At 41.8% G+C, this 24,418-nt stretch overlaps 1 protein-coding gene across 1 annotated transcript in view; it reads right to left on the bottom strand.

Annotated features, from left to right (window-relative positions):
* Nucleotides 1–24,418, bottom strand: part of LOXHD1 (lipoxygenase homology domains 1) — a 485,723-nt gene that overhangs the window by 306,867 nt on the left and 154,438 nt on the right. The window contains exons 10-13 of the mRNA XM_033935008.1: nt 24,193–24,291; nt 18,111–18,259; nt 7,965–8,088; nt 5,788–6,038 (exon numbers count right to left, since the gene is read on the bottom strand). Of these exons, the coding sequence (XP_033790899.1) occupies nt 5,788–6,038; nt 7,965–8,088; nt 18,111–18,259; nt 24,193–24,291 (623 nt within the window). The remainder of the gene's footprint in view (nt 1–5,787; nt 6,039–7,964; nt 8,089–18,110; nt 18,260–24,192; nt 24,292–24,418) is intronic.

Raw genomic sequence — 24,418 nt, 5'->3', positions numbered from 1 at the left:
GAATCTATGAGACCCCCATCAACATGGATTTACAAAGGGTAGGTCCTGCCAATCCAATCTGATCAGCTTCTTCGACTGGGTAACGAAAAAGCTGGATATGGGGGAGTCCCTGGACGTCGTATACTTGGACTTCAGTAAGGCTTTTGATAGTGTCCCACACCGTAGGTTATTGAGCAAGATGAGTTTGATGGGATTAGGAGAAACATTAACTGCATGGGTAAAAGACTGGCTCAGTGGTAGACTTCAGAGGGTGGCGGTGAACGGCACTCTCTCCGAAATGTCGGAAATGATCAGTGGTGTGCCGCAGGGTTCGGCCTTGGGTCCGGTCCTGTTTAATATCTTCATAAGGGACCTGGCTCAAGGGCTTTGAGGGAAAATTGCATTATTCGCCGATGACGCCAAACTATGCAACATAGTAGGCAACAGCTCAGTGCCCGACTGCATGACGCAGGACCTACACTTACTGGAACATTGGTCCTCAACTTGGAAACTAAATTTTAATGCCAAAAAGTGTAAGGTCATGCACCTTGGCAACAGAGATCCATGCAGAACTTACACCCTAAATGGGGAGACCTTAGCAAGAACCACTGCAAAACGGGACTTGGGAGTAATAATTAGCGAAGACATGAAGTCTACCAACCAAGTGGAGAAAGCTTCATCCAAGGCTAGACAAATGATGGGTTGTATCCGAAGAAGTTTCGTCAGCCGGAAGACCGAAGTTATAATGCTGTTGTACAGATCCTTGGTGATACCTCATCTGCAATATTGTGAACAATTCTGGAGACCACATTATCAAAAAGATGTGCAGAGAATGGAGTCGATTCAGTGAATGGCCACCAGGATGGTCTCAGGACTCAAGGATCTTCCATATGAGGAAAGGCTGGGTAAGCTGCAGCTATACTCACTCGAGGAGCGTAGAGAGAGGGGAGATATGATTGAAACGTACAAATATCTCATGGGCCGTATTGAGGTAGAAGAGGATATCTTTTTTCTTAAAGGACCTACGGCGAAAAGAGAACATCCGTTGAAACTCAAGGGTGGGAGATTTTATGGTGACACTGCAGGTAATTCAGGCCGGCAGCACGCTGGACTTCAAGAGAAAATGGGATAAGCATGTGGGATCACTTCAGGGAAGAATTTAAGGGGTGGGTCATTAGAGTGGGCAGACTTGTTGGGCCATGGCCCTTTTCTGCCATCATCTTCTATGTTTCTATGTTTCTAAAACATCTTGCAGATTAAACTACACGAAGAGGCTGAATGCCAAAACAAAACAATATTTTCAGAAAAGTCATAAATTTAACTTAAGTATCAGACTGCGAGATCTGGAAGGATGCACCTCGATATAATATTTCCAAATGGACCCAAAACGTTTCTTTCGCTTAGAAGTAAGACATGCGTCTTTATTGAATAGAAAATGAATTTTAATGTTTGGCAGAGGTTCCATAATGAAAGACATTTATGAAGCACGTTGACACAGAAGACGTATGACATCCATATGCATACTACTGTACCCTTCTGCCCTAATAAAAGACCTCTGCTTCACTCTGGAAAGTGTGCTGAAAGGTAACGAGTAGCCCAATCTTGAATTCTACAGCAAGTTGGGCACACAGGGAGAAATTCTATAAGGAAGAGCCTACATAAATAGGTGCCTAATTTAATTAGCTCACAACAAGCTCATAATTGAAAACAATAAAAATTAATTGAGTGATAGGCACCTATCTTTTTAGGTGTGATTCTACAAAAGATAGGTGCCTATCGCATGATGCCTAGTGGCAACTAACTTCAAAGTAGGCGTGTTTAGGGGCGGAGAAAGACTTAGGTGCTGCAATGCGTGATTCTCTAAGGGACTTAGGTGCCTATAACGTAGGCCTTTAATACCCTGACCTACATTACAGGCACCTGTTTTAACATGGAAATATAGAAACATGTAACCATTATCTCCTCCTCTCCCTATTGGCTAAGGCTCTTAACATTTGCATCTCCTCTTCCTATAGGCTAAGGCTCTTTACACCTGCATTGTGATATCATAGAATTTTATGGTTATAGAAACATAGAAACATGACAGCAGATAAAGGCCAAATGGCCCATCTAGTCTGCTCATCCGCAGTAGCCATTATCTCTTTCTCTCTCTGAGAGATCCCACGTGTCTATTCCAGGCCCTTTTGAATTCAAACACAGTGTCTGTCTCCACCACCTCTTCTGGGAGATTGTTCCATGCATCTAACACCCTTTCCCTAAAAAAGCATTTCCTTAGATTACCCCAGAGCCCATCACCTCTTAACTTCAACCTATGCCCTCTCATTGCGGCGTTTCCTTTCACATGAAAGAGACTCGACTCATGCACATTTACATTACGTAGGTATTTAAACATCTCTATCATATCTCCCCTCTCATGCCTTTCCTCCAAAGTACTGTATACAGATTGAGATCTTTAAGTCTGTCCCCTTATGCTTTTTGAAGCCGACCACACACCGTTTTAGTAGCCTTCCTCTGGACCGACTCCATCCTTTTTATATCTTTTTGAAGGTGCGGCCTCCAGAATTGTACACAATATTCTAAATGAAGTCTCACCAAAGTCTTATACAGAGGCATCAATACCTCCTTTTCCCTACTGACAATACCTCTCCCTATGCACCGTAGCATCCTTCTAGCTTTCGCCGTCATCTTTGCAACCTGTTTGGCCACCATTAGATTGGCACCTAAGTTTTAACATAGAAATATAGAAATATGATGGCAGATAAAGGCCAAAAGGCCCATCCAGGCTGCCTATCCACAGCATCTACTATCTCCTCCTCTCCCTAAGAGATCCCGTGTGCCTGTCCCATAGAAATACGATGGCAGAGAAAGGCGCAATTCTGTAATAGGTGCCTAAATGTGATTGACAAGAGATAGGCGCCTATTTTATAGGCACCTATCTTTTTAGACGCCATTGACAGGGCCTGATTCTATATATGGCACCTAAATTGATAGGTGCCTATGGAAATGGCACCTACCGCATGTCATTCAAAGTTGGGCGCTATTTATAGAGTCACAATTTCCTGACCTAAAATACTGGTGTCTAAATAGCGCCTAACTTTAGACGCGTTTTGCAGAATCCGGGACTTAATGTTTAAACTTGCCAAACATTTTAAAGAAGAATATATATAAAATAATTATGCTTTATTGAGTTGGAGCTGTTCAATTAACAGCACCAATTGAATCAATTAAAAAATTAAGTTAGGCATCTAGATCGGCTAGGTGCGCCCATCCAGGTGCCTAACGACAGATGTTTTTTATAAAATCAGTTCCCAGCTGTTTTTTTTTAAAGAAGCTTATATACTCCTGCTGGAGCATTGGTCAAAGACTTGGCAACTAAGTTTCAATGCCAAAAAATGCAAGGTCATGCACCTCGGCGGCAAAAATCCATGCAGTACTTACACCCTAAATGGTGAAATCCTAGCAAGGACTGTAGCAGAACGTGACTTTGGGGTGATCATTAGCGAAGACATGAAGACTGCCAATCAAGTGGAGAAAGCTTCATCCAAGGCCAGACAAATCATAGGTTGTATCCATAGAAGCTTCGTCAGCTGTAAGCCCGAGGTCATAATGCCGTTGTACAGATCCATGGTGAGTCCCCATCTGGAATATTGTGTACAATTCTGGAGGCCACATTATCAAAAAGACGTGCTGAGAGTTGAGTCGGTTCAGCGAATGGCCACCAGGATGGTCTCAGGACTCAAGGATTTCCCGTATGAGGAACGGCTGGGTAAGTTGCAGCTATACTCACTCGAGGAACGCAGAGAGAGGGGTGACATGATCGAGACATTCAAATATGTCACGGGCCGTATCGAGGTGGAAGAAGATCTCTTTTTTCTTAAAGGACCCACGGCAACAAGAGGGCATCCGTTGAAAATCAGGGGAGGGAAATTTCATGGCGACACCAGAAAATATTTCTTCACCGAAAGGGTGGTTGATCGTTGGAATATTCTTCCACTACAGGTAATTGAGGCCAGCAGCGTGCCAGATTTTAAGAAAAGATGGGATTGGCATGTGGGATCTCTTCATCGAGGAAGTTAGGGGGTGGGTCATTAGTGTGGGCAGACTAGATGGGCCGTGGCCCTTTTCTGCCGTCATTTTCTATGTTTCTATATGTTTCTATCCTTATCTGGCAGGCAGGTCAGTATGGTTTACAAAATGTATGATAACTAAAATCTTTCTAATTATCTTGGGATCACATCGATTTAGCTTCTTACCGGTAACTTCAAATGAAGCATTTAATTCAAAGATATAACTATAAATATTTCCTGTGTTGCATACTCTTTATTATGATTACAAATACACATTCCTGCCCTTACAAATATAAGTTACAACACTGAGGGCTCCTTTTACTAAGGTGCGCTAGCGGTTTTAGCGCACTAAACATTAACGCCTCCATAGAGCTTGAGTTAGTATTTTTCATTTAGCGTGCGCTAAAAACGCTAGAGCACCTTAGTTAAAGGAGCCCTAAAACATTTTCTAAAATAGTTCTTTCAATAATTAACATTTTAACTGAAACCAAATTCAACTACTTTCCATCAATGCCTTATCTTCCTGTTAAATTGTAAACATAGTCCAATGGTGGTATGTATTTGATGTCATGCACAAGATGGAGGCCAAAAACAGTGAATATTTCCATTCTCTTTGGTTTATTGAATTTATCCTCATTCACTATTCTCACTCCCACTGCTGCTGCTGATTAAAGAGCCTCGGCCTCTGTTCCCATGGTTACCAACTCCACTTCCTCCAACGATAACTTCCTGTTAGGGAGGGGCGTGTCTGGCAGAGTGGCATTTGTACGCAACATGAAGACTGAAGACAACAAACATTTCCATTTTCATTGACTTATTGAATTTGATGCTCATTTACCATTCTCATCCCCGTGGCTTTTGTTGATCACAGGGCCTCGGGGGTGGGGTGGGGGTGGGGCAGGTAACTACTACTTTTAACATGAGTGCTTTGTTACAAAATAGGAAATGTCTAAGAAAAGTAATCAGTTACAATTACAAAGTACCACGTCCCTATTGCAAATTGTTACAGGCAAAAATAAAAACTAATGAAGTATTTTAATTTCATTACAACCCAGCCTTGTAGACAACCATGTAGCAACATGGGACCTACCCTCTTTTTTCTCTGATAAAATTGTTTTTGTACAGTAACACATCCAGGTTCAAGTTATATTTATCAAATTATACATAAAATGGATTTAAGAGAGGCTTGACATTTCTTCCTCTGTATATAACAGAGCCAAGAAATGTTTCACCTTCTCATACTCCACTTCTTCACATCATCACTTCAGAGTATTATATCTTAAAAGTACCGTCATTCCTCCTGTGGAAGACAACAGGTGGTAGAGACAGAGACTGTGTCTGATTTCAAGAAAGCCTTGGACAGGCCCGTGGGATCTCAGAGAGAGGAAGAATAATGGTTACTATGGATAGGCAGACTGGATAGGCCTTTTGGCCTTTATCTGCCATCATGTTACTATGTTTCTATAACTATAAAGCTCTATGACATCACAATGCAGGTGTAAAGAGCCTTAGCCTATAGGAAGAGGAAATGCAAATGTTAAGAACCTTAGCCAATAGGGAGAGGAGGAGATAGTGGATGCTGCAGATGGGCAGATTGGATGGGCCATTTGGCCTTTTATCTTTTCTTGGCTCCTAATTAGGGGCCTCTGTAAAAAGTTTGAGAATAATTTTGCCAATAAAAGCAGCAGACCTGGCTGTGCTACATCATCATACAATTCTTGATACTGTTGACATCTCTCACCTTCTCACAGTACCATCCAGCACTGACACCATCATTATCATGTCCTATGGTGACTCTACTAAGGGGGCTGAGCAGTGCAGCGATCTCCACATTAAAGATGTCTGTCCTTCCCCTTTCAAACTCCCCCCCTTCCAAGAAAACCTTTCCGCTATTTTTCATGCCTTTGGACCCATGAAGAATGATGTGGATCTTCGAGTTGGTACCAGCCCCTCTGATATCACCTGTCGTTATGGCAACATTGTAAACGATACCTGGTGGAAGTTACAAAAATAGTTAAAGTGGTTAGTTCAGAGCAGAAATCTCAAACTGGAGGGAAAGTCCATAGTCTGTTATTGAGAAAGACATGGGAGAAGCCACTGTTTGACCTGGATCAATAGGATGGAATGTTGCTATTATTTGGGGTTCCAGAATCTTTTGTTACTCTTTGGGATTCCAGAATCTTGCTATTCTTTAGGATTCTGAATGGAATGTTGCTACTCTTTGGGTTTTGGCCAGGTACTAGTGACCTGGATTGACCACCATGAGAATGGGCTACTGGGCTTGATGGACCATTGATCTGTCCCAGTAAGAATGTTCTTATGCTAAATCGATTAGCGCACACTAATTGGTTAGCCCACCTTAGTAAAAGAGGGCCCAAGACTCTGTATGTTAAGGAAAGTCCATCATTTGTTCCATCAACAACATTTTGCTACACTAGTTCAAGCCATCATACTAGCGCAATTAGATTACTGTAACTCTCTTTTTATTTGTCTGAGCAAGAGCAATTTAAGGAGGTTATAGTTGATCCAAAACATGGCAGCCAAACTGATTTTCAGAAAGAGGAAATACGATCACGTGTCTTCTCTTTTGAAGGCACTTCAGTGGCTTCCAGTTCATTTCAGAATCCAGTTTAAATGTGCAAGTGTAGTATTTAAAATTCTATATGGAATTTTTTTTGCCTTTGATCTCCATTTCCTTTAACTCTTTACGAGCTATGAGATCAAGAATTTCTCAATTGTATAAACTTGCTTTTCCTTCATTTAAGGGACTAAAGGTACCAGGCTATATTTCTTGTTCCTTTATATACACCTTCACTTCAATCTGGAATGAACTTCCTGTAGAGATCAGATCTAATTCTTCTCTTTATACTTTTAGAAAATCTCTAAAAACAACACTTTTTCCAAAAAATACTTTACAAACAGTTCTACTAGACGATTTAGGATTCCACTCCATTTCCTCTAACTGATTTTTAGTGTGGATTTCTCTCTCATTTTGTCTATGTTCCTTATCATTTGTGTAAACCAAGTCGAGCTTCTTTTTAAGAAGATGACTCTGTATAAAAACTAAAGGATTGGATTGGATTTTCAGTGCCAGGCCATGTCCAGGCACGTGCATTGAATATCTGGTTATACACAGCCAGATAATACTTATCTGGTTACGTGCAATATTCTGAACATAACTGCTCTAATCTTTCAAGATTTGCACAAGGAATATGAAAATATGGGAGCTCTATTCGCATATAATGGAAGCAAAACATGCAAATCAATTTTGTGCACGTTCAGAGTGGAAATCTTGAAAACCCAACTGTTATGGCTCTCGAGGACCATGGTTGTCCAGCCTTGGGCCATCTGGTTATCAGACAAATATGGCTGCAAGTCAAGTTGGTGCTTAAACCAGATACTCAGCACTGAGTGGTATCTGGATAACAGCTCTGTACATCCAGCTTCATTTTAATCACTGGCATTTCTCATATTGTCACTGCAGTTATATATCCTGACCATACTGTTTTTCTACCTCCCCTCATCGCAAACCAGCTCCTTTTACAGATGCATAACTTTGGCTGTTGCACTGGCAGTCTCATTTTGCTCTTAGATCTCCATAGGTCATATCGAAAGGGAAATTACACAAAAAACTAACCATTCAGAACAAGAAGGACAGTTATTCTTATAACCATTACAATTTTTGTTTTAAAAAAAAGTATACATTCGAAACTAAGGGCTCCTTTTACAAAGGTGCCCTAGCGTTTTTAGCGCACGCACCGGATTAGCGCACACTAGCCGAAAAATTACCACCTGCTTAAAAGGAGGCGGTAGCGGCTAACATGTGCACTAAAACTGCTAGCGCACCTTTGTAAAAAAAAGCCCTAAATTTAGGCCTGTTTTTACAGCGAGATTAATGAAACCGTTCAAACATTTTACCTGTAGCTTCACTTCCTCCCACTAGAATATCTCTTTGAATTTTCCCGTCATCTTCATCCATTGCGAACCAGCGAGAGACAGGGAATTCATATATTGCTTTATTTCCAATGTCTTCAATTATAACCTGGGAGAAAAATAAAAAGATTTAAGAACAATAAAACAAAGAGTGATTGCACCCAGTGGCGTAGTAAGGAGAGAGGGGGTGGTCCATCCCGGGTGCCATCTTGGTGAGGGCACAGGCACCCATCCTTCTCTCCGCCCCCCCCCATTCTTTCTCTGCCCCCCACTGCCGTTTGTGCGCACCGCATCCCTTCCACCATACCTCTGTAACATTCCAAGCACGAGCAGCAACCCCCGACCTGCTGTCGCGCCAGAGTTGGCTCTTCCTCTGATGTCACTTCCTGGACCCGCACCTTATGCTTTTCTTTTCTCTTTTCCTTTCCTTCCCTTCCTGCTTTGTCTCAAATACCCCAAGAAAAGAACCTGGGTGTCATTGTAGACAATATGATGAAACCTTCTGCCCAATGGGCAGCAGCCGCCAAAAAAGCAAACAAGATGCTAGGAATTATTATTTTTTTTTTTTTTTTAATCTTTATTGATTTTCAAACTTCGTTAGTGCAAAACAAATGGTAAATCCGAAAAACTGCACAAAACACACGATTGTATACAATTATTACATTAAACAATCATTTTCTCCCATCCTCATCTTCATTCTTAATATAATAATACATATGATGTGATTACAAATTATAAATAAAAAATTTAACTATTCAAAATACATTGAACTGTAGATCTCTTCATATTAAGACAGCCCTGATTCATGCTACTTTGATCCCTAATTCTAACTCCTGCTTGTTTCATAGAGAAACTTGGCTTAGAGAGGGTGAAGACACTTTATTTATTTATTTATTTATTTAGATTTTTATCCCGTCCTCCCAGTAGCTCAGAACGGTCTACAAGTGAACATACACAATGGAGAGTAATTTGACATATAAGAAGTACAACAGGTTTAAATGTTTGGACTACAAGAATGTGTTGTAATTTAAATAAAGGGAGAATAAGCAAATTAAGAGTAGACTTTAAATATAAGTAGTTTAGTTTAAGAACAGTTCTATGAGTTTAGATACAGTTTGTCAGTGTCACTTTTCTCTCTCAATTCATTCCCCCAAACTACTTCACAATTTGTATGCCTCATTCTTCAGGTAAACAAGGAGGAGGTCTAGCTCTTCTAGCTCCCAGCAATATTCCAATAAACGATTATGAAAAAGATTAAATATTGTAACTATTCCCTCCCATTTTTTTCCTTCCTTATGTATCATGTTAGTCTGTTTTGTCTGTTTGTATCTGAACCTAATTTACTGTTTTACTTTTAAAATCCTACTTATTTTATATAAATTGTTAATCGCTTAGCTTGTAATGAGCGATCAATCAAATTCTAATAAACTTGAAACTTGAAACTTGAACCTTTATCTTCATCTTACCCAATTGATGCTCCTTTACTTAATTTCCCTTCAGCTTTAATTTATGTTGTGTTACTGTATCTTCCACCTTCACTTTCCTGTAGAGATCAGATCTAATTCTTCTCTTTATACTTTTAGAAAATCTCTAAAAACAACACTTTTTCCAAAAAATACTTTACAAATAGTTCTACTGGAAGATTTAGGATTGCACTCCATTTCCCATAACTGATTTTTAGTGTGGATTTCTCTCTCATTTTGTCTATGTTCCTTATCATTTGTGTAAACCAAGTCGAGCTTCTTTTTAAGAAGATGACTCGGTATAAAAATTAAAGGATTGGATTAGCTTGTTCCCACTCATATGGGATAAGACCTGAAGAAAGGATCAGAACATTACTGGGACAGATCAATGGTTCATCAAGCCCAGTAGCCCATTCTCATGGTGGCCAATCCAGGTCACTAGTACCTGGCCAAAACCCAAAGAGTAGCAACATTCCAGGATAATAAGATTCCAGATAAGACCTCTTTTTTTTTTACCTTTCTTACTGATACTGCTCTTAACTATCCAAATCTAATAATTTGAGGAGACTTTAATATCCATTACTAGCTGATGCCCCGGCGTTGCACAGGTATTTAATTATAGCAATAACACTGTAAATGGATTCAAATAAAGATACTTTATAGTGGTGAATGAAATTATTTTTTTACAGCTTTATAAAAAGTACAATATTCAAATTATAATGTGAAATATTTGACAAAATGAATACAATACAACTAACACAAAACTTGATTATAAACAACATTTTTAGTTTCACCTCCAGGAGCAAGAACATATAAATTCTTGGGTGAACCCACCCTTGAGCAAGCAACATAGAGTTGTCCATGGGAAAAACAGGGGGATCTTAAATCCACGCCACAGTATGAAATAGTCTGTCCCTGTGATTTGTTGATTGTGATAGAGAATGCAAGTCTCACTGGAATTTGCAATCTCTTAAACTGAAAAGGAAGATCTGTTGGAATATGTGGTATTCGCGGGATAAATACGGTTTCACCTTGTCCCTTTCCGGTTAAGATAGTTGCTTCAATTACATTGGCCAGTAACCTCTTTACACAAAGCCTTGTGCCATTGCAAAGTTTTGGTGGGTCAAGGTTGCGAAGTAAAATAACTGGAGATCCCACTTTAAGTAAAAGACGATGTGGTGGTAATCCAGCTGGATCAAGTGAGTTTAGGAATTTTGTTGGGAAATTGATGACCTCATCAGCATCTACTACTGTATCAATAGACTTGTATTCAGTGACTGCGCCTGGTAACTTGGCAAGTATTTGATTGTTTATTCCATGGACATCTTCATTTTTAGCAGTAAGAATGGCCCTCTCTCGCAACCAGTTAAAGATACATCAGTGAGCAAATATATTGTACTTGGAGAATATACAACAAAATTAATACGAACAAAAGTTTCAGTATTGATTTAAACAACTCAATATGTGGAAACTCAGGCTGAAAAGAAACTCCATGCAGTTTTTTCCCGGTTCAGAATGGAACCTGTGTTCCTAGTTCAGGATATGTGAGTACTCATGTAATGTAATAACATTATGAACTGAGGTGCATGAAGGAAACAGTTACAAACACAGTTAGAACATACAAACTCTATATGTATGGTGTCCGTGGTAGAATAGAAACGATGTCCCTAGTGGATATAGTGTCATAGAAAGTGTTTTATAGTTGGGATTACTGTGAGAATGGCAGCTTTTTACATTTTTTCCATTGACATGAATGGGTGAAATATGATTTTCTGTTTGTAGCTCCTCCCACGTGTGCAGGTGGGCCGCGAGACCCCCAGAACATATCACCCCAGGTAGTGAGGGATCTGCATACCAAGTTTCGTTCAAATCGGTCAAGCCGTTTTTGAATTACTGTGAGAATTGCAGCTTTTTACATTGTTTCCATTGACATGAATGGGTGAAATCTGATTTTCTGTTTGTAGCTCCGCCCACATGTGCAGGTGGGCCGCAAGACCCCCAGAACATATCACCCCAGGTAGTGAGGGATCTGCATACCAAGTTTCATTCATATCGGTCAAGCCGTTTTTGAATTACTGTGAGAATGGCAGCTTTTTACATTGTTTCCATTGACATGAATGGGTGAAATCTGATTTTCTGTTTGTACCTCCGCCCACGTGTGCAGGTGGGCCGCGAGACCCCCAGAACATATCACCCCAGGTAGTGAGGGATCAGCATACCAAGTTTCGTTCAAATCGGTCAAGCCGTTTTTGAATTACTGTGAGAATGGCATCTTTTTACATTTTTTCCATTGACATGAATGGGTGAAATCTGATTTTCTGTTTGTAGCTCCGCCCATGTGTGCAGGTGGGCCACGAGACCCCCAGAACATATCACCCCAGGTAGTGAGGGATCAGCATACCAAGTTTCGTTCAAATCGGTCAAGCCGTTTTTGAATTACTGTGAGAATGGCAGCTTTTTACATTTTTTCCATTGACATGAATGGGTGAAATCTGATTTTCTGTTTGTTGCTCCGCCCACGTGTGCAGGTGGGCCGCAAGACCCCCAGAACATATCACCCCAGGTAGTGAGGGATCAGCATACCAAGTTTCGTTCAAATCGGTCAAGCCGTTTTTCAATTACTGTGAGAATGGCAGCTTTTTACATTTTTTCCATTGACATGAATGGGTGAAATCTGATTTTCTGTTTGTAGCTCCGCCCATGTGTGCAGGTGGGCTGCGAGACCCCCAGAACATATCACCCCAGGTAGTGAGGGATCAGCATACCAAGTTTCGTTCAAATCGGTCAAGCCGTTTTTGAATTACTGTGAGAATGGCAGCTTTTTACATTTTTTCCATTGACATGAATGGGTGAAATCTGATTTTCTGTTTGTAGCTCCGCCCACGTGTGCAGGTGGGCCGCGAGACCCCCAGAACATATCACCCCAGGTAGTGAGGGAGCTGCATACCAAGTTTTGTTCAAATTGGTCAAGCCGTTTTTGAATTACTATGAGAATGGCAGCTATTTACATTTTTTCCATTGACATGAATGGGTGAAATCTGATTTTCTGTTTGTAGCTCCGCCCACGTGTGCAGGTGGGCCGCGAGACCCCCAGAACATATCACCCCAGGTAGTGAGGGATCAGCATACCAAGTTTCGTTCAAATCGGTCAAGCCGTTTTTGAATTACTGTGAGAATGGCAGCTTTTTACATTTTTTCCATTGACATGAATGGGTGAAATCTGATTTTCTGTTTGTAGCTCCGCCCATGTGTGCAGGTGGGCCGCGAGACCCCCAGAACATATCACCCCAGGTAGTGAGGGATCAGCATACCAAGTTTCGTTCAAATCGGTCAAGCCGTTTTTGAATTACTGTGAGAATGGCAGCTTTTTACATTTTTTCCATTGACATGAATGGGTGAAATCTGATTTTCTGTTTGTAGCTCCGCCCACGTGTGCAGGTGGGCCGCGAGACCCCCAGAACATATCACCCCAGGTAGTGAGGGATCAGCATACCAAGTTTCGTTCAAATCGGTCAAGCCGTTTTTGAATTACTGTGAGAATGGCAGCTTTTTACATTTTTTCCATTGACATGAATGGGTGAAATCTGATTTTCTGTTTGTAGCTCCGCCCATGTGTGCAGGTGGGCCGCGAGACCCCCAGAACATATCACCCCAGGTAGTGAGGGATCAGCATACCAAGTTTCGTTCAAATCGGTCAAGCCGTTTTTGAATTACTGTGAGAATGGCAGCTTTTTACATTTTTTCCATTGACATGAATGGGTGAAATCTGATTTTCTGTTTGTAGCTCCGCCCACGTGTGCAGGTGGGCCGCGAGACCCCCAGAACATATCACCACAGGTAGTGAGGGATCAGCATACCAAGTTTCGTTCAAATCGGTCAAGCCGTTTTTGAATTACTGTGAGAATGGCAGCTTTTTACATTTTTTCCATTGACATGAATGGGTGAAATCTGATTTTCTGTTTGTAGCTCCGCCCACGTGTGCAGGTGGGCCGCGAGACCCTCAGAACATATCACCCCAGGTAGTGAGGGAGCTGCATACCAAGTTTTGTTCAAATTGGTCAAGCCGTTTTTGAATTACTGTGAGAATGGCAGCTTTTTACATTTTTTCCATTGACATGAATGGGTGAAATCTGATTTTCTGTTTGTAGCTCCGCCCACGTGTGCAGGTGGGCCGCGAGACCCCCAGAACATATCACCCCAGGTAGTGAGGGAGCTGCATACCAAGTTTCGTTCAAATCGGTCAAGCCGTTTTTGCGTGATCGCGGCACATACACACATACATACACACATACATACCTCCGATTTTATATATATAGATGATGATCCCTGTTGTAGTTTTGATGCAAAATTCTGTTCATACATCTCTGAATTAGACTTTACACAACACATACAGAACTCATCAAACTGGTCACACCATTGACCTCGCCTTTACTCATCTCACACCATCTTTCACCATTAACATTCAGCCTCGATGGCTCTTCTTTGGACTGTTCATTTTCTAATAAAATTATTTATCCATTTTCAGGTACCATCTTCCAGACTTATGTCATCATCATCAAGTCACATCCAATCTACCATTTTGTAGATCCTTCTTCTATCCCAACAATGTTTACACATTTCTCACAGGATTTTCTATTACTCCTTCTGGACTCCCAAGCCATTATAGGGAATACCACCCTTAAGGAGGTCACCCAAAAAACTGCTTACTGAAACGCAACCCACTGGTAATCATCAGAAACAATCCTGGTAAAATACAGACTGCTGATCCTTTTGATGTAAATTATGTACCCATGAATGCAAATGGCACAAATCTATATCTTCCCAGGATATGGAAAATTTTCAGAAGTTAAACACCAATTGTAAAGGAATTTTTGTCAAAGGTTTTACTTTTATGGTATGTAATAAATAGACAAAAAAAGTCATTACTCTGTGAACTGTCACTGTACACAACAACTTAATCAAAACGAACCTCAGAAACACTGACTGAATATATAATTACAAGTCAGGTACTTTTAGCCAGGGCAGAATTAACCAATAGGTCAAGTAGGCACGTGCCTAGGGCCCGAAATGGTCAGGGGGCCCGATGAAGGAGGGCATCAACATTGTTTTTTCCAAATGGCGATGGGCCCCTCCAGCATCGATCGGCAATGTGGGCCCCACCCCGATCATCAACGCGGCCTCCATCAACGGAAAGTAAGACAAGCAAGCATCGCGGGTAAGAAAGGCAACGAGAACTGTAATTGTGCAAGCGGTGCTGCTTGCCCAAAGCTTATCTCTGACGCAGCTTCCTGTTTCCACCTGGGCACATGGTGGGGTGGGCCGCGGCAGGGGCCCAGTGTACTTGTGTGCCTAGGAGCCCTCGACAAATTAATCCTGCCCTGCTTTTAGCCAATAAGGCAACATGCCCTTAATCATTGGCTCCTCTTACATGTTAGGTGGGAAATTCAGTAAAAAACTCAGACATAGTCCAAGAAAAACCTGAACCCCACCCAACTGTAGAGTAAGGTATAATCACCAGTGTATAGTCACACAGCAGTGTGCCACAAAGTTAAACAAAAAAGTGCACAAAACACAAAAACATAAAAAAACAACAACAAAAAAGCCAAGTACTTAGCTGGGAAAAAAAGTAGTAGTGGGTCCTCCAGGTTTGTTCAGGAACTGTCTCAGCTCCAGTTGCACACACTCCGGTCTCTCAACGGCTGGCAGCCCACAGCAAGTCCAGAAAAAGATAGCTGTGCTTCTACACAGTCTTACACAGAGTTCTTACAGAAGCCAACTTCAGTTGTAGCACACACTTGATCCCACAAGCAAACAGTTCTTCTGCCATGCCCAAAGGAAACCCAGCACAATATTTGTAGAGTTCCCAGAGGGTACTCACAGCCAATGGAAAATAAAGAAACCAAAACAAAGCAAACCCTTCTTCAACAAGAGTCTTGTTTCACATTCAAATTGTTTCCTCAGGAAAAAAGGGCTTCACAAGCACACAGCACATTCTTTTCCTTAACCACGGCCAGTGTGTCTGAGGCTTGTTTTGATTAAGTTGTTGTGTACAGTGACAGTTCACAGAGTAGTGACTTTTTTTTGTCTATTTATTATATACCATAAAAGTAAAAAATTTTCAAAAGTGCCATTCCAGTTATCTCTTGTTTTTAAAAACCACTCAGTAGAATCACTATTCTCATTTAATTGCAAAGACTTCTAATAAACCAAAAAAACCTCTTCTCACTAGTCTCACTATTGTCTCGTGTTTCTCCAGCACCAGAAAATAACATTCTACTTTCAGCCCAAACACTTGCAGATTTTTTCGTTTCAAAAATTTATGATCTTCAAATGTCATATCTTGTTTTGCCATCTCTTTACCCTACCTCTACCGCACCATCGGTTTCTTCAGATAGCTTATCTCCTTCCATCTTAGCCCCCTACTAATTATCCTGGCACTTTGTCATCCATTCCTAGCTGGTCAGAATTCTCTGCTCCATCTCTTACTGCCTTTGAGAAGACTTTAATTGCCATTAGGAAAACTACCTGTGCTCTTGACCCGATTCCATCCCAAAGGCTATTGCACTCCAAACATGGACTTTCAGCATTAGTCAGAGTTAAGGTTGTTAAGATCCTTTCTTCAGGTCTTATCCCAGATGAGTGGGAACAAGCTATTGTCCACCCAGTTCTTAAAAATAATTCCTTGGATCATTCACAACCCTTCAATTTCTGTCCAATTTCAAATCTTCCTTTTCTTTCTAAACTTTATGTATTTCATCAACTATCCCAACATGCAGAATCTTCTAACTTTTTACACCCTTCTCAATCAAGGTTTCGTAAACTCCACTCTATAGAAACAGTTATTATTTCCCTTTTGAATGTTTGTTACATGGCCATCAATCAAGGCAAAGCTGTTCTTCTCACTTCATTGGATCTCCATCAACCAAGGCAAAGCTGTTCTTCTCACTTCATTGGATCTCCATCAACCAAGGCAAAGCTGTTCTTCTTACTTCACTGGATCTCTCTGCAGCTTTCAATTTGGTTAGCCATTCACTTCTCATTTCATTTTTTGAATCACTAGCACTCTCTGGAACTGTTCTTCACTGGTTCTCTTCTTTTCTTTCTAACAGATCTTTCCTGGTTTCCTGCACCTTCAAGACTTAATTGCGGAGTACTGCAGGGTTCCATTTTGTCACCTCTCCTATTCAACATTTTTCTTATCCCACTAGCATGTCCTATTACTCCTTTAGAAAATGGGTGAAGACCTATTTGTTTGATAAATTTGTTACGTGACTTCTTTCTGTTTCCATACCTTGTTATTTACTTGTATTTTTCACTGATTGTTCAGTTCTCTTTTTTGTGAACCGCCTAGAACTGCTTGGTGTGGCAGTATACAAGAATAAAGTTATTATTATTATTATTCAGGAATCTCATATAAAATTCTGTATATATGCAGATGATATCCTTTTGGTTTCCATTCATGATCCTATCAAGCCCAACCTGATATCTTTACAATCATATCTCAATAAGGTAGATTCATGGCTTTTTGAAAATCAATTGGTCTTAAATTCATCAAAATCACATGTCCTTTGGGTTAGAGGGACAAAATCAGTACATACTCTTGCATCTGATCCACTCTGCTAAAGTTAGTCGATGCCTTAAAATATCTTGGAGTACATTTAGACTGCACACTCACATTTCATTATCAGAGTTCCTCAGTAACTAAATCCTGTTTCTCCTCTATTCATCTGATTCCTAGCATATGTCCATATCTGCATCAATCATATTGTACAACATTATTGTATTCACTTGTCATATTAATATTAGATTACTGTAATGTTTGTTATATAGGTCTACCATCAGCTGTCCTTAAAAAATAACACTCCAAAATCAAGCCACTATAACTAGTACTAAATTATAAATCCAAAATTCAAGTACTAGTATACAATCTCAATCCTGGACTCACTCTCATTTAAATGTGGGATATATAACAACGATTGACTCAACTGGCTAATTTTTTAAAATTTTTATATGGACCTTCAGAATACAACCAGGCACAGCATATTTCTGATCATCAATTGTTGGTTTCATCAGTTCATTTGACTCAAATACAATCCACACGCCACTCTTCATTCTTTGCAACAGTCCTCTCACTCTGGAATTCTCTTCCACTTGAACTTCACTCAGAACTTTCTTATCCAAAATTCTGTACCCTCTTGAAGACTTACCTGTTTAAACTTGCATTTGACCGAGATAAATGACTGAGAGAATGATCGAGATGAATGACCGAGAGAACTTAGATGAATGGAATCAGATTAATTTTTGTTGGACCAATTGTATTAATTTATCTGGTCAATTCTTAATGCCTGGTATTGACCAGTATAGTACAAGCCAAATAACTCCAAATAGTATGTCCAGAGACCCAGTGTTTCAGTGAACTATATTAATATATATTAACCACCCACCCCTCCCACTACAACTATCATTTTTAGAGAAACCAACACTACTTGTGATGCAGCATTTATAATAGAGACAAAATGCTGCATTTTTTCATTAGTGCCAACACTTGAAAGCTCTTAATAGAGCTTCAGCAGAGGTAAATAAACTATTAATCCCCTATTTAAATGATTTAGAAAACTATTCACCGGAGGGATAAAGTGAAGAAGGAGTTACTTCAAAAAAAGCAAACCTTTTCAAGGAACCATCCAGCAGAGGAGCCCTTGTTGTTGTGACCAATGGTAATTTTCCGAATTTTCCCCAAATTTGGTGCATCAACAGTAAATTTGTCTTCTGATCCACGTTCAAAGTTGTTTTTGTCATTGTCCAGTCTACGTTCCCCTAGAAATGAGAGTATTTATTTCAAAAATTTATATACCGCCTTTAAACACGGTGGTTTCCATAAAAATGAACATACATAACTAAACACAAAACAAAATTACAGTAAGAAGACTAGATTGTTCTCATCAGCTTCTCAAGCTGTACATGTGCATTGATATGATCGAAACATTCAAGGTACTGAAGGGAATAGACTTTGTAGATAAGGACAGGTTGTTCACCCTCTCCAAGGTAGAGAGAACGAGAGGGCACCTCTAAAGTTAAAAGGGGACAGATTCCGTACAAATGTAAGGAAGTTCTTCTTCACCGAGAGAGTGGTGGAAATCTGGAACGCTCTTTCGGAGGCTGTTATAGGGGAAAACACCCTCCAGGGATTCAAGACAAAGTTAGACAAGTTCCTGCTGAACCAGAACGTACGCAGGTAAGGCTAGTCTCAGTTAGGCCACTGGTCTTTGACCTAAGGGCCGCCGTAGGAGCGGACTGTTGGGCACGATGGACCACTGGTTTGACCCAGCAGCGGCAATTCTTATGTTCTTATGTGAGAGATATATGCTGGCCACAAGATTTACGAGAACAGTTTTCAAACAGCCTACTTAATACAAAGTCCATTGGTACTTTGTACTGTCAGACCCTAGCCCTAGGTTTTAAAAGGTAAGTACTGCCCAAATTCACTTTGAAAATTGCAGTGGGTACTGAGGATCTGCATCATAACATAACCTAATAACAGATTTCTATACCGCATAACCCTTAGTTCAATGCGGTTTACAAAAGATTATGTTATGAGTGAATACAGAGATAATGCAATACGCAAGAATTAGCTAGCTACAAATTTAGAAAAAAGAAAAGTTTTCAAAAGTTTTCTGTAGTGTTTGTAAGATATTGATCTGATCAGTAATGGGTCAGCATTTCCACTAAATGAATGAGGCGGTTGCCTAGAACACCAACAGCTCTACCCTGTGCTTCTCTTGGCTGCTCATTCTTCGAGGTCACTAGCAAGAAAAGTGCTTTAATAGCACATTAGTTTCCTTTGCCAGCAAAGCCAAATTCGTAAGGTTATGATAACATGCAGGTACCATGATAGTGATCCCATGCTATTAAAATGTCCTTCCTCTTGTCGTATTGTATCCAAAACCTTCAAAAACTCAAATTATCTTTTGTATAACAAACAATACAGATATATTGCTTCTTATATTTGTATTTTTCTCAACTAACGTATCCGCTATAATAATACCCTTAGCGCGCATGCGCACTTCAAAATTGATGGGTCTATGATCCGTGGTGCCGTGCCCCCGCATGCGCAGTAGAGTAGAACTCTGCCTGCGGCGGTTTCACCAGCTTCCACGGAAGAAGGCAGCTGGCATACTCAGAGTGCCATTAGTGCACCCAGAAGACAATGTGGATCCAAGGTAGGGCTTCGGTTCTGCGCTCACTCACCGTGGCTCGGCCGCTAGCTCCGTTCCTGTGGGTCCCTGATCCATGGTGCCATGCTCCTGCATGCGCAGTACAATGATTTGCACGTGACGGTATCCCCAGCGACATTTGCATGCGGCAGTTTCCCCAGCGACGGTTGTGTCTTGTGTGCGGCGGTTTTCCCTGCTTAAAACGGAGCTTGTGTGAGCCTGCGGTGACTGGGATTTTCGTATGGCGGTTTCCCCAACTTAAAAAATAAGTCTACTACGGGCCCTGCCAAAACTGTTAACCTGTGGTGGTGCGGTGGTTTCCTCAACTGAAAAAAGTACCCTGCGGCTGACCCTGCCAAAACTTTGAACCTGCGGCTCTAGTTTAAAAAAGGAGCCTGCTGCGGGTCCTGCCAAAACTATTACCTGTGGCGGTGCGGCGGTTTCCCCAGGTGAAAAAAAGTAGCCTGCAGCAAACCCTGCAAAAAACTGTGAACCTGCGGCGCTTGAGATTTTCTTGTGAACCTGCAGCACTTGAGATTTTCATGAGGTGCTTTCCCAAGCAGAAAAAAAAACATTCCGATGCCCCTGCAAAAGCTTCCCAAGGGATACTTCTCCGATAAGCATGCTTTTGCTTTGGGGGAAATATGTGTTGGCGATAGATAGGGCATGGAGGGAGGCTTCAATTTGCTGCTCCTGTTTGCTTCGGGCCTTCCTTGCTGCCAGTGGGACCCAGCAGCGATGAAGGCCCGAAGCAAGCAGGATCAGCGAGTTGTGAATGCTGCGCTGGCGACAGCTGTGTGAGAACCGGGAAGGGGGGGGGGGGGGGGAAAGAGAGTATGAGAAATGCTGCCGATGACTGTGTGAGACCGTGGGTGGGGGGGGAGAAATACTGACGACGGCTGTGTGAGACCGCGGGAGAAATGCTGCAGCAGCACCCTTTTGGGGAGAGAGAGGGAAAGAGGGAGAAGGACGACCGGGGGAGGGGGGGAAGAGAAATGCTGCTGTTCACAGTGGGGAGGTAAAAGGAAGGGAGAAGGGCTACTGCTGGACAAGGGAAGCAGGGAAGGGGTGCTGCTGGACACGGGGGAGGTAAAAGGAAGGAATAAGGGTTACTGCTGGACAGGGGAAACAGGGAAGGGGTGCTGTTGGACAGGGGGGAGCAGGGAAGGGGTAATGCTGGACAGGGGGAGGTAAAAGGAAGGGAGAAGGGCTACTGCTGGACAGGGGGAGCAGGAAAGAAAGAAAGAATGGCCTCAGCACCCCATTGTGCTAAAAGTTTACACATCTATTCTAGCACCCTTTAATGTAACACTAGTATATATATATTTAGAGGTCATCAGATTGCCATTCGAGTAACATAACTCAACAATAGCTCCATACTTCATTGATCCCCATTTTTTTTTTTGTCATTTTTATATTTCAATCTAGCATTGTGTCAATGTTATATTCTTAGCAATAACTTAGCTTATATAGCAGCACAGAAGCTAAGCTACCCAAAGAAGTGCTCAGTTAAGGCATGGGACATGTCAGCTGGAATGTTGGTTATGGGACAGTGGCAAGCAGAACTCTACTGAACTACAATGTACCTTGATGGTAACAGGAGAAGGAAGAGGCATCTTCGCATAAGTTTGGGTGGCTATGGAGGAGGCGGTGTAGATCACAACAGAGGTTGTGAAAATTAGTCCTCTGGGAAACAGTAGAGAAATAGGATGCATGTCCATGGGGGTTAGAGGTGTGCCTCAATATGAGTAGCGCCATGCTAAAGAGAGTTGTCTGATAATGAGGGGGAGATAGCGCCAGGCAATCAATGTAGGAGTGTTGTGTGTGGTGGCAATCTAGCGATGAGATTTGGCTCATGATGAGGTGAAAATAGATACAATGGATAGTCATGTGATTGTGATGGGTTAGGGTGAGCTTGGCAGAGTAAGCATTTACACATCAGTGGGCCTTCCAGGGTCTGCAACTGGGTCAGGTGGCGCTTTCTGGAAAGCACTGGTTGTCTGTTTCAATTAGATTGTAAGCTCTATTGAGCAGGGATCGTTTCTTACATGTTAATGTACAGCACCGCTTATGTCTACCAGCTCTACAGAAATGATAATTAGTAGTAGCACTGGCAATTAATAAGACAAGCTCAGACAACGGTGGCGAGCATGACCATGTTGGAATGACAGACAGACACTGCTACAAGTACTACAACTGGTGCAAAATGCGGCGGTCAGACTGATTTTTGGGTTGAAGAAGTTTGGCCATGGATCTCCTTCTTACCGAGTCCTGCATTGGTTGCCGATGGAGGCACGTGTGAAGTTTAAGTCTGGATGTTTCTGCATTAAGGCACTGTTCGGCTTAGCCCCTAAATATATAACTGGCCTTTTCTCCTCCCCAACCAACAAACTTAAGAGAAGCTCACACTTGAATTTTGTATCTCCACCGGTTATAGGATGTAAATCCAAAAGTCACCACCAACATCTTCTCCCATATCAAGCAGCATTATGGGGTAAAGGCCTGGAACAATTACTTATGCTAGCTAATACTTACGGGGAATTTAGGAAACACCTAAAAACATCTCTGTTCCTGAACTACTTCGGCAAATGATTTGTACAATCTTTCCCACTTAACTGATCCCTAGAGCCATGATTCACTAGTATTAACTTGTCAATTCCACTCAATTTGTACTATTTTTTAATCATTGTAAACCGCATAGAACGTCACGGTCCTGCGGTATATAAACTGTTTGTTATTATTGATATTGCATTCAGATCTCTGAACACCAGGCTGGTTAGTGGATATTCCATGACCAGCTTGAGAAACTGAGCTCTAAGATATACATACTTTAGTCTCATATCACTTTTGTTGTTGACTCTATACTAGGGTTAACAGATGTCTGGACTTCCCCGGACATGTCCCTCTTTTGAGGATCTGGACGGCTTTTCACAACTCAGCACTTTGTCCGGGTTTTGAAAACTCTCCTCAAATCGTCAGGCAGGGAGGAAGTCCGCACATGCGTGGATGTCACGCGCACATGTGATGTCATCACGTGCCATCCACGCATGCGCAGACTTCCTCTCTGCCTGACACGATTTGAGGACAAGAGCGGGCAGCGGGGAGCAGTAAACAAGAATGGGCAGCGGGAGCGGGGCTAGGGTGGAACTGGGGGTGGGATAAGGGCAACAAAATGCGGGGCTAGGGTGGAGCTGGGTGGGCCGAGGGCGGGACTAGGGAGGTCCAGATTTTCCGATTGGAAAATCTGGCAACTCTGCTCTATACCTTACTGGTAGCCTATCTCTGGACCACAGCTTCCCTATATCCCTTTGGAGGTACAGGCTCAAGATCTCACCAAAACCCCAGCATTCCTCTGGTTCAGGCTATTGCCTTATTACACCACTTTGTTCCATTGAGATCATCAGACATGGTCATTCCCTCTCCTGATTCATTCACATCAGCATCTCAGCCTCACTGAACAATGCTTTGTTGGATTTCTCCACCCTAAATGCATGACAACACTTTTCTGCATTAATCTTTAATTGCTGAGCTCTCAGCCACAGCTTGAGCTAGAGTATTTTTACTCTGCTTCCTCCTTCAGTGGCCACCCAGTTGTAGATTTTAGGGCTCTTTTTACGAAGGTGCATTAGGTCCTTAACACGCGGAATAGCATGTGCTAAAATGCCGCGGGCCCTAGCTGCTACTGCCTCCTGTTGAGCAGGTGGTAGTTTTTCGGATGGCGCACGCTATAGCATGCGCTAATCCGGTGCATGCGCTAAAAACGCTAGCGCACCTTTGTAAAAGGATCCCTTAGTGTTATCTGCAAAACAGCAAAATTTTCTAAGACCTATGTGAAACACGGGAAGGGAATGAATATATCTGAAAAGATAAGTAACCATTAATATTTTTTTTTTTTTTTTTTAAAGGTAAAGATTTTAACTAGCATTTAAAATCCAACGGCCGTAAATATCTGAAAGTCTCGATATAATAATTTTGTTAAATTTGAGTGGTATGTGAGTGGTAGCTTCACAGCTATAGCTATATAGGACCTATTAATTAGAGTACAGTATTTGCCCAAATTAGGGTTAACAGATTTTCCCGAAGGAAAATCCAGACCCATGGCCATGCCCACAGGCCCGCCCAGTTTCACCCCATTCCGACTGCATCACGCCCCGTTCCACTCCCCAGCCCCATCCCCAGACAGCATCTGCGCATGCGCAGATGTGATGTGATGACGTCACTGTGTTGCATGCGTGGATGCCCCCTCCTGACCCGATTTTTACAGGAAGCTTTTCAAACCCCAGACAAAGTGCCGGGTTTTGAAAAGCTGTCCGGACCCGCAGACATGTCCTCAAAAAGGAGGACGTCCAGGGAAATCTGGACGTCAGATATTCCTAGTCCAAATAGGTGTCTCGTTGGAGGCAGTCCTTAAAAGGGGCTGGAGGATTCCAAGAGCAGAGGGAAAAGCTCTAGTGGGAGTTATCGCACCACATGACAGAATCAAAGGAAATCAGAAACTATGGTCTGCTCAGAAAGTAAAATAAAACTATACCATACCAGTATCTCCATTTTCTCCAAAGATATTAAGAAAAACATCAGCATCCGTCCCGCTGCCATTAGCTGATCCGGTGAACACTCTGACCACATATTTGTTAACTGCATAAAAAGGCAGAAAGATAAACAGGAACATTATTAATACCTTGATAGGTCACTGTTGGAAACAGGAAATTGGGCTAAATGTACCATCAGTCTGATCTAGGGCTCCTTTTACGTAGGCATGTTA

Source organism: Geotrypetes seraphini, chromosome 1 (assembly GCF_902459505.1).
Source record: "Geotrypetes seraphini chromosome 1, aGeoSer1.1, whole genome shotgun sequence".
Lineage (NCBI taxonomy): Eukaryota > Metazoa > Chordata > Amphibia > Gymnophiona > Dermophiidae > Geotrypetes > Geotrypetes seraphini.
The sequence above is the reverse complement of the archived record's forward strand: the minus strand, read 5'-3'. Positions and strand labels throughout refer to the sequence as shown.